Here is an 11,117-nt window from a genome sequence, read left to right on the forward strand (position 1 = left end):
TGCCTTTCTTGAGCGTGAAAAATCAGAGGGTGAGGAAGGCAAGCCTCCACCCATCTAAACCCTGTAATGCTACTTAGACAGGCTCTTATCTAGAGAGCAGGGATGATTAAACAGACTCCAGCAGAAACAGGCTGCGCAGAGAAAGCCGTCCACCCCCCACCTTCCCCGCCCAAACTGAGCCAAACTGGTTCACGCTGGTCTTGGGAGGCGTACAGCCCTGTGAGGGGAAACCCAATGAAGGTTAACCACATCCTCTCATGAGTAATTCTATTCCCTTCGAATGCCCTCTGCTGCGTCAGAATGAAGAACAATAGAGGCAGAAATGTGCTCACCATGTGTCTATTTTTTTTTTTCACCGTGAAATAAATGTAAATCTACATGACTCAACATTCTACACACGAGCTGCCTAATGTCACAGAGATGAGGTCAACACATCACTTTCCTATAGATGACTTGGATTGTTTCACCTGAGGGGTTTCCCTGTTTTTGACCAACACAAAGGTCACAGCTGTTAGACAGCAGATGGCTAAGGTGTTTTGTTTTGTTTTGTTTTGTTTTTTTTTGAGTAAAAATGCTGAAAAAATGTTGACAAGCGATTTCATCTTGGATCCACACCTTCTGTTTTTGTAAAAACAAGTCCTGTGTTGTGCCAGAACTGGAATATTATTTCACTTGGATATGCTAACACTACTGTTTCCTTAAAATACCTGAAGATGGACTTCTTTTCATTTTTTTTTACAGTCCATCCTCATAATTTGACTTAATTCTTCAGTGGTAAAGGTCAACACCACTGTAATGCCACTCAAGCTGCCCCATGTACTTAAAAACAACATAATAGAATCTGAATTAAGCCTCAACTAATAGAAATTAATCTGCCATAGCTAAACCTCATGAGCTGATGTGATGACCAATAATGGCATTGATGCCACACAAATGAACATCATGCATATGACGTGTATAATAAGGACATAGAAGGGTTCAACTTTTGTATAGAATGTAATAATTTATTAAAAATGACAAACAAAGGAACATATCACAAATGCAAATCATTGTGCTCCAACATTTTTTGACAATAACACATTAGTGGCCACTAATGAGTAGTGTTCATATAACAAAGTGAAACTGAGACAAGGCATGTTTTCAGGACAGGCATTCAGGCAGGTTCTTCGGCACTATATTGAAGCTGTGCACCATCACCAACATAGTCATGTAGGCTACACCTGTAGACCTACAAGGTGCTGCTTCTCAGTCAGGCATCCACAGGAATGCATTCATGAATTTTAGTCTCAAGGAAGACGTGTTTGCCCTTCATATTCCCAGACAGTGCATGTTGCTCCATCCGCTCCGGGCGGGACTCTCCGCTGACGCCTCCGTCCAGAAGGCGACAACTGCTGCATGTTCTCCTCCAGGCGGTCAGCTGCACATTCTCCTCTTTTCCAGGCGACAGGTGAGCCGCACCTGCGGCAGCAACCCAGTCATATTGGGAGTGTTTTCACATTCGGCTCACACATGAGCCGACAGAGAGACACAGACGGTAGAAGACTGGGGAAACACAGTCAGCGCATCTTGAGCAGCTGCCGGACCATGCCCGCGATCTGGAGGAACTTGTCCTTCTTTCGCTGCTTCAGAGCCATCAGGGCCCGGGCCGTCTCCTCCGGGTCCTGGGTGTAGGAGAAGATGCTCCTCACTCTCTCCTCCGCCTTCATGTCGCCCGTTTTCTGGAAGAGCCTCATCAGCGCGTCCTGGTTGACGTTATCGAAAATGTTGGCCACGGCCTTCTTGCGGTGCGCCGTGTCAAACTTGTTGCCGTGGACCGAGGGGCTGACGCGGCGGCATTCAGAGGACACGTAGGTCGACATCTTGTCTCTTTGTTTCTCCGCTGGATGGCTTGTGTTTCTGCTCCAAGAGTGGCCCTCCAACTCGGCAAGGATGAGTTGTTCGGTGCGCACTGGTTCGCAGGAGCAGCTCCAGGCTTTGTCGGCTGATCGAGTGAGTGCTGGACCGCTGAGGATGAGAGTATTTATAGAGCTCGCTCTTCCTGCGGTGACATCAGCAGTCGTGAAGCAGACAGAGGCGCCGCCTCTCCCGGAGCGCTCCGCCGCAGCTGCTCTCCAAATACGCACGACAGTCTGTGTGATGAAACCGCTGTGTGAAGTATCACTCCATCTCTCTGATGGGCACTTCAAGTAAACGAATAGGCAACTTAGATCTTAGTGCTGAGACACAGATCAAATTCATGGTGACACCACATAAGATGCATTCCAGTGGTGTCCCTGATGAATTCGGCATACATTGATTTCACTAATGAACTCGAGTGACTGCTTTGACTCTTTGTTATCAATCAAGAGTTCAGTTTATGGCTGTTGTTGAACTGTTTGTCTAGATTCTTGATAAGCAGTTCAACACTTACCAATAAATCAACTTGACTAACACCATATCTGTTGCTGCTCTGATATGATGCGTTTAAGAACTAGATTGAGTTCAGGAAACAGTAGAATTATCACAGTGTAAACATTCTACAAGTACAAGTCTTGTATTAAAAACTGTACTGAAAGACCATAAACATTCAGAAGTATAATCAACAAAAACAAAAAGGTATTCCTTATGGGGAAGAAGGGCTGCTGTACACGTTTAGTACATAGGCAATATATTACTGGATTATTATGTGTTAGCATCTTTTTACTGTTGCTTTTACCCAAGGTGGTGCTAAATTCAAGTAGGTCTGCTGTGTGTGCTGTTGGGTTAAGCGTTGTGTATTATAAACTAATGCATTTTTTTTAATGTGAAATCTGTCTGCAACGCAACAGGTAACTATAGCTGAATAGGTGAGGTGAGTGAGATATGAAGGACTAAATGTGCAGTGAAGTAGAAAATACTTGTTGAAGCACCTGAAAAGCATACTTAAGCACAGTACATTCCACCACTGGTCTACTTTGTAATAAACAGAAAGGAAACATTCAACATTAATATATATAATATATGATGACATGTGGTATATCTGTATAATGACATGTTGTTTTTACCAAGGACGTGATATGTAGGACACAGATGCGATGTCTCAGCTCATCTGACTCACTTGTGAGTGTTGATTTGTTATTCTAGTCAGTTAACAGGGTAGAGAAACAGTTTATAAACCAAGACTAAGCTAAATAAAATTGTTAGTCTGTTCTCTGTGTGTTTACTGAATGAGTGGTCTTTTCCTGCTGGGACATCCATGCACACTGGCTGAACCGCTGATGTAAACATAGTCTTAATTCCAATATGCTGATGATTTTTTTTATATACAAAGTACCTACAGTACTGTGTTAAGACTTCAAACAAACACTTTTTGAAGTGAAATTCACACTGTAATTAATTTCCTTTTAGCATTATTTAGTCATGTAGGTTACCGAAAGTGTGCTTTCTGTACCCAAAATTGCGACAGGAGATTATATCTGCCTTCTCCAGTTGAGTTCTAAAAATATTTGGCTTATATTTTGGCCTTCAGATGAGGGGGTTAGTGAGGTGTGTTTACAACTGGAGCTGACTTGTGGCCCACACAGCCTCGCTGATCTGTGTAGATAAGGCTGCAAGGAGTTCCCCCTTGTGACTCGGCTCTTCTCATAAACAACATCGAGTGTCAATCTCATGGTGGAGTAACTTTCATGCCTTCCTAAAAAACTGTCCCCTTGAAAAGTGTGACCACCAGTTACTCCCTTACATGGAAAAAAGGCAGCCAGGAGCAATGGCCGTATGTGAGTGGCTCAGGAAGTGGATTCCACCAGAGGCTTGCAGAATGGAGTTCATGCACAGTATGCCCGGCATGTGGCACTGAGTATGTGTGCTGCGACGAACAATAAACCAAAGATCCTTGCTGAGCCTGAAGTGAAACAATACCCAGATCCTTGCTGACAGCTTTGTTTTCCAGGTCTGAGTGAACAATGTGTCGCAACAGGATACCTGTCTGCCTCGAGCTAGCATGGCAGCTATGACTGGAGAAAATCGCTGCATTTCCACAAATAAAAGTGTCTGCTGGTGGAAATGGTATGAATGCGACTCCAAAGTTGTCCTCGAGAGATGAGCAATGCACAATGAGATTTCAACGGGTAGACGGAAACCTGAGCCTTGAACTGCTGATCCTGCTCCCCTGTCCACACCAAGCATTCAGACTTTATCACAACAAAAGGGACACTAAATTTAACCAGGGGTCAAAGTTCTGTCATCGTCTTCCACATGGGGAGGAATTCTCAGGAGACAGCAGACTTAACTCCCTCGTGTATGGCTTGAAGATAAGATTTCGTCCACAGATGTTAAACGTTTAGCTTAAATTACATAACAACACTCCCAAATGGCCCTAAAATAGAGTTCAGGTCACAGATAAGAGTGCTTTGCTTGCACCAATTCTGAGGAGCCCTCCTGATTAAATAACACGGTCAATGTTCAGTGTTATCTATCTAGAGCAGTTTTGCTGTGTTTTCCTCCTCTTCGCCTTTGTTTATGGGTGTACTGCACTTTCAGTAAAAAAAAAAAAAAAAAAATGTCATAACACCTGTATCTGAGAGCACCTCCAGAATGATTATTTGAAGCCTGGCATGAGATGTGTTCAGGTACAAGAAGGTGTCAGTCATCCTCTCTTGCAAAGTCTTTCAGCTCCAAATCGAGGATAGGTTGTGAAAGGCTCAAAAATTGACTTCTTGTTGTGTCACCCCACCCTTTGGGATACCACAGGAAGGTTATATAATGCACCAGGTAGCCAGACATAGATGGTTTTACAGCCTGCCCTGTTTAATATGGAGCCCAACATTCATAATTGAGCCAATACTCTCTATCTAAGATGGAGAGAGACTGTTAACTGATAACTAGGCAGGTTAATGCATGAGCTGGGAGACAGAAGGCTCATAAAACTACTATCAGTTGGTCTGCACATTATAAATATTGGATTTAAACCAGAAAGGTAAGAGTCCAAAATGTAAAAAGCAACCTCTGTGCATAAAGAAATAGCTTGAGTTTTTATGAAACATGTTTATTCACGTCCTCGCCGGGAGTTAGAGGAGAAGATGGAGACTGCTCTTATATCTCTCTGGTAAATATGAAGCTACAGAATTGTTTGTTTTGGAGGTGCAGAATGGAAATGGGAACTTTCTTGCATTCTATGTGAGAATGTACATTAGTGAGACTATTCTGGGTCAAAGTGATGAAAGTCCTGGACCATTGGTTTGGCTCACCAATCAGTCCAGTCCTGTTTGTTTTATGTTTGAATGATGGAGCTCCAAAAATCCTTTAAGTACAAGTATCATGATCATGAAATTCTAGTTGATGATTAAGTGTTAAATAATTGCCATTAACGATTTAATTGCATTTTCTGTTTGTTTTATTGTAGACTGAATCTCTCACTTCTGTATTTGCTATTTATTTTTGTCCTGTAATAGCATCTACTCCTGTAACCCTGAAATGATATTGTCTCCTTGCTGCCGTGTGCCAACTCTCCCTTAAAATATCAATAAAAACTTAAAAACTTGTCAGAAAAGAAATATGAAGCAATTGCCAGGAGACAGTTAGCTGTTAAATAGTCCAGCACAAATCCCCTTGTAAACCACAACTTATTGTTTTTACACTGTAGCAGGTTTTGTATGGATGGAGAACAAGATATTGTCAGTGAGCTTTAGAGATGCTGCAAGGCGTCTCGAAAGCCTTTGTCAAAGCCATGTTTGTTGTTTCCCCGTGTTTCCAACTGCTGGGTGTAGCTTCCTACGTCACACACTGATAAGAGCGTGTTGTCAGTCTTCTCAAGTGAATATGCGTATCACATATTCACTCTATCTGTGCATATGTTTATTTCCCAAAACTATGCCATAAAGGCTGCAGAATCATCTACATTTTCCCTTTGCTCTTTTCTATAAAGTCAAAATAAGTACAGATAGATATTAGCATTATAGATACTAACATTACAACATGCATTTAGTACAATCATAATTTAATCTCAATCATGTGTCAACCCTTTGAACCCTTTGAACAAACAGTGGTGCTTGTTGAAGCCATGGGTGAGGACAGAATGACAGCATTTGTAGTCACTACATCCACTGTAATTCATTTACAGCGTGTTTACTTTTCTCTTAAATGGACATGCAGTGTTTTTGGAAATGCCTCAATTGCTGTTTGCTGTTCTCCTTGTGTAATCTGCACATGCCCCCGACGTCTCAGTATTCAACACACTGGGGAAGCAGAGGCAGTTTTAGCATTAGATGGTTCACAGTTCTGGTAAAACTTTGAGCTCTGAGTTCACAGACATATGAGTGTTTAAAGGAAAAAGAAAAGAAGAAGAACGCTATATTGATTTGCCCTTATTAGGAATACAATATGAGGAAGATGTAAATATTGATTCAGTTTATGAGAAGGGAATCTGCTGGTCCAAGAAACATAAATATGCAGTTCAGTAAGTGCAATAATGAGAAAAAAAAAAAAAGAAAACAACTCTATGCTGGGTGTAAAAGATGTAAACAAACTAACAGCTGTTACAGCATTCAATAGTTGTAAACTGAATTAAATGACTCATGGCGTCTTATAGTATGTAGCATGATAACATCCACTGCTAATGATGAATAATGAATCCCCACAGGCTTTGTGGTTACAAGAGTATGCATGTCTTTATTCAGGCCTGTGTTTATATCTGACTGCACGACCTTACTGGAATCACAGGCAGCAAACACCCAGCCTGTCTGTTTAACAAGTGGCTGCTTATGTAACGTCAGCAGAGGAAGGACATTTGGGAGAGCAAGTCTCTAGGGAACTAGTGTTTGTGCGTGAATACAGATCCTTGTGGTGTGTCTCCAAAGTTTTTGAAAAGCACATTAATATTACTTTAATGTTTAACTGGCACTCAAATTTAACTGGCACTGTGGGTGAGTGATTGCCTGTTGGTAACAGGTAAGCTTTGACTCACTTAAAAACAGCAATAGTATTAGAGAATTTGTTGTAGTTGCAAGGGCAAAGTGGAAGCAGGGGGTCCAGTTGAGGCAATAAAAAGCGGGCCAATTATGGTAAATAAGAGCTGGAAATAATAGCTGCAAAATGCTAATCAGTGTCAGATTTCCCAGAAAAGGGTAAAATTGGGTAACATTTTACTTGAAGTGCACCATGACACATTGCAAGTGGACTATAAACCCAGCATGGCTTGAATTTCGTACAATGTAATCATCAAACCAACTCAGAAAATGCAATTAATTTAAAGTATGAGCTATACAGCTGCCTCATAAAATATTCAACCCATGTCTTTTGTTTTTATGTTGTGCTCATTTCTTACACAGAAAGTTAATTGTTTTGAAAGCTGCACAAAGGCTTCACAGGAATCACCAGGTTCTTTTAATGAGGCGGGGTGGAGTGGTACATATTTCACAACCTGCTGGTGTGAGCAGCATCAGAGCCACAATAGGCCGAGCGGTAACGCTTGCACGCAAAGCGGAGTTCATGTTTCCTCTTTCCTCTGCTTCTCCCTCTCTCACTTGATCCACCACCCCCTCAGGGACCAGGCTGTGCATGCAGATTAAGTGACTGAGTGCTGAGCCCACCAAGGCACCATTACACTGAACCGGCTCAATCCGGCTACTGCTGCTCGGTTCACGGCTGGCTGCACCACAGGAGCCTGAGGCCAAATCTACTGTACATCTGTCCACGCGATGCTCCTCTGTCAGGATCCTGAACTGCGCCTGCATGTCCAGGCCCCACTGAATCAGGTGGATCATATTAAGGTCACTGGTCTACAGAGTGGTTGTGTTTTGGTGGGGGGGGGGGTCAATGAGAGTATAGACCATTGTGGCTTCCTTCCCCACCTGCAGGTTGGTGGATTATTGAAGCTCTGATGTTACCCTTAATACACCCATAGCTTTTTGCTTGCTACTTTTTTGTGGTCTTTCACATATATTATTTTATATGAGCACAATGTCGTCACAACATCTTAAATACTTAAAAACTTAATAGATGATGTGGGAACAATTTTAATGGATGGCAAAGTAAGTCAGCCAATCCAGCCTTTGAATTGAATATAAAGTTTAGTATAGACATTCATGGTCCCCAGATTCCATTGACCACCGACAGGTCAAATCTTTCTCTTATTAAGTGAAATAGCTTGACATCTACACTTGTCGTGCAGACATTCATGTTGCCCACAGGAGGAATCCAACTATTTGATGGATTACCATAAGATTTGCTACAGGTCCCTAGAAGATAAACAGCCTTACAGAACCACTAGAATGGCTCCACGTCTTGTTTGTAAGTCGTCCTGGTCTGAAGTAATTCTCTACAACATGTTAAACAGCAGTGTGTGCTTTAATTTAGTGCTATAAATACACAGAAAACACATGATGACGGTCTTGATCATGGAGGCTTGATGGTTAAAGATCAGGTGTGATCTACACAACAACACAGTTCAAAGCTCAGATCAGCATGGATATCAAAGCAGCTATAAAACACACACGTCCCCACACAGCACATACACTGTTACCCTCTCTGTTTATCATTAGCCTAGCCTGCAGAGCAGCGTAGTACAGTAAAGCGCTCTCCTCCACGGGTTGAGGCAGCCCTGGGTGTGCTGCTGCTGACAGCTTAGCAGGAGCTCAGATACTTTACTGTCTCCATGGTAATACAGTGGAGAGCAACAAGCGAGTTTGTGGGTGGAGGTGGAGAGACAGGGAGGATAATGCCAGGATCACCATAACACTGCACCAGCAAACAAGCAGTGACTCAGTGTGTTGTAGGAACTGTAACGTCCTGTTATAGCGGAGGGAGAAACAATCTCCATGGAGCCTGGGTGAGTCTCACGCTCCACACCAGAAAAGGTGACAGTACAATTACTTGGTATTTTATATTCCCAAATTAGGTGTGTAGGTGCTCATTTGTAGACCGTCACTGTTTTTACACACAATTTGGTTTGTAGAATATATAGGTGTCATGAACAACCTCAACTGTCACTTCATCTAACAACATTTTAACATCTTCATCTCTACTTTTTGCTTCATTTCTTCCACCAACCTGTGTTTCACTCCACTGATTCACAGACTTGGAGATTTCGAGTACAACCGCAGTCTTGTGCTAGTCTACTACTACATAAATGGACAGATGTGAGATGGTCAAATGTGCTGACCCCACATTAAGTTAACAGTACAATTGGAAGCACATGAATTGATGGGCTTTGGTCCAGCGCCAGGTAAAGGAAAGTGCTGGAGCCGGCCGACAGCAGGCCCATTGTTCATCGTGGCGGGAGGGCAAGGTCATATTGGAGAGACCGGAGACAGGAACACACAAGTCTGAATTGATGCACAAGTCATCTGTGGCAGGAGTCTTGATGAATCTAAGAGAATACACCCTTTGAGAGGAACTGTCACGCTGAGTGTTCCCGCATGTCTTGCCTGGGGTTTATATTGCTTTCCAGCTAAACACTTAGCCTAATGAATGCGATGCTAGCATAAATTTAAGGGGTCGGAAGTGCACAAAATAAAAATTTCAAGCAGAGGTAGCCTGAGGCTACATTTAGATGCAGTGTTGAAATACATTTAAAGGAACATTTTTGGAAAATATACTTACTCACTTTCTTGCTGAGAGTTGGATAAGAAGATTAATACGACTCTGATGTCTGTATGCTAAGCTACAACTAACAACCAGTTAAGTTCACTACCAGCCGAAACAGCTGGCCTGGCGTCCAAAGGTTATCATATATAAAACTTCCATTTATTTTAAACTCTAATCTTAATATAGCACATTAATTAGTAAGCTTTAGAGGTGCTCGCAGGCAAAATTTGTAACTTTGGGTCTGAGCCAGGCTAGCAGTTAGCTTTGGCTTTCCAATCGGTAAGCTCAGCTAATCAGCTGCTAACTGTAGCTTCATATTGAATGGGCAGATACAAGAGTAGTATCAACATTCTCATCTAATTCTAAGCAACTTTCCCAGAATATTGAGCCATTTCTTATACTGTTGATTTGAAGCGCTTGAATGCGCCTTCATGAACCTTGCCCCTACTTGCTGTCGTTTGACAAGAGCTTTCGAAAGTGTCATTTCAAATAACTGACCAAAGCACATGAAAGCAGTGGCATTTCTTTGAACTTGGCACCACACCTCTCCATCTAAACCAGACACATGGGAAGAATGAAAGTGAGTCATCCTCTATTGAAAGGCGTGACAGACAGACTGAGACGTCCTCAGTCACACAGAGACTGCTGCTGAGACAGAGAGGAAAACATCACTTATGCAAAACACAGCTTATTTACAGCCATTAGACATTTATCAGCCTGCAGTGGTACTGTCTGAAAGGTCGGGGGTGACTTTAAGAGACTCTTCCTGTGAGACAATCCCAGTTTCTGGGCTGCCAAACAATACAAAGAGCTCAAAGGCAAGTTACACGAGGTGGATCTATTTAATAAGACATGAATAAAATCACACAATAGAACATTCAAAAAAGTAAGACTCCTATGTAACATTTATTAGTGTTGAATAGTGAAACTAGAGTGACTAAGAGGAAGTCTATCAGCTGGTCATTTAGGAAATTCTGTGAGCTCAGGGAGGTTTAATAGTGCTTACTGTGGTCGCTTGGATATGGAACTGAGAGCTCGGCTCATTTCAGCTTCAGGCTGGTTCAAACCGGTCTGTCAGTAAGAGCAATCAGCCCTGTGGATGAGTTAGCTCACCACTAGGGTCTATTCATGTCCAAGGCAGATAATAGAGAAGCTGGTGGCAAGAGAGCAAATATCAGTGGGGAAAAGCAAATCCCTTATCTGAGCTGGGGTCACTTGACCTCACGTGAAACACAACATAAAATATGTGACAACAACAACAACAACAACAAAGAGGGGGGCAGCAGAGGGGAGTCAGAGTGCACGTGAGAGATAAAGATTGAAAGGCACAAATTAGGTCAACAGTCACGCAATTTCTGCAGCATTAGGGAAGCTGCATAGACACTGTAATACAAATGGAGTCACAAGGTTAAGAACTAGCATGAAACTAAAGGAGTGCTGATTTTAAGTCCGTGTTTGGCAGTAGAAAGGACAGCAGGGCAGGCATCATCCCTCATGCTCCAGTTTGGGCAGCAGCACGTGGCAGAAATAAATGACAGCCATGTGTGTAAGTTAATGCAGCTCGAGCCTTCATCTTC

The 11,117-nt window shown here is 42.5% G+C and overlaps 1 protein-coding gene across 1 annotated transcript; it reads right to left on the minus strand.

Moving 5' to 3' along the window:
- Positions 1–983: 983 nt before the first annotated feature.
- Positions 984–3,162, minus strand: tcima (transcriptional and immune response regulator a). Its single transcript, XM_076729879.1, has one exon. It carries the CDS (start codon positions 1,857–1,859, stop codon positions 1,557–1,559), a length of 303 nt encoding a protein of 100 aa, XP_076585994.1. The 5' UTR covers positions 1,860–3,162; the 3' UTR covers positions 984–1,556.
- Between the last annotated feature and the right edge of the window lie 7,955 nt (positions 3,163–11,117).

The sequence above is a fragment of the Chaetodon auriga genome, chromosome 5 (genome assembly GCF_051107435.1).
Source record: "Chaetodon auriga isolate fChaAug3 chromosome 5, fChaAug3.hap1, whole genome shotgun sequence".
Taxonomy (NCBI): domain Eukaryota; kingdom Metazoa; phylum Chordata; class Actinopteri; order Chaetodontiformes; family Chaetodontidae; genus Chaetodon; species Chaetodon auriga.

Excerpts from the sequence above, each read along its gene's own strand:
- tcima (XM_076729879.1), bottom strand. The coding sequence starts at position 1,859 with ATGTCGACCTACGTGTCCTCTGAATGCCGCCGCGTCAGCCCCTCGGTC.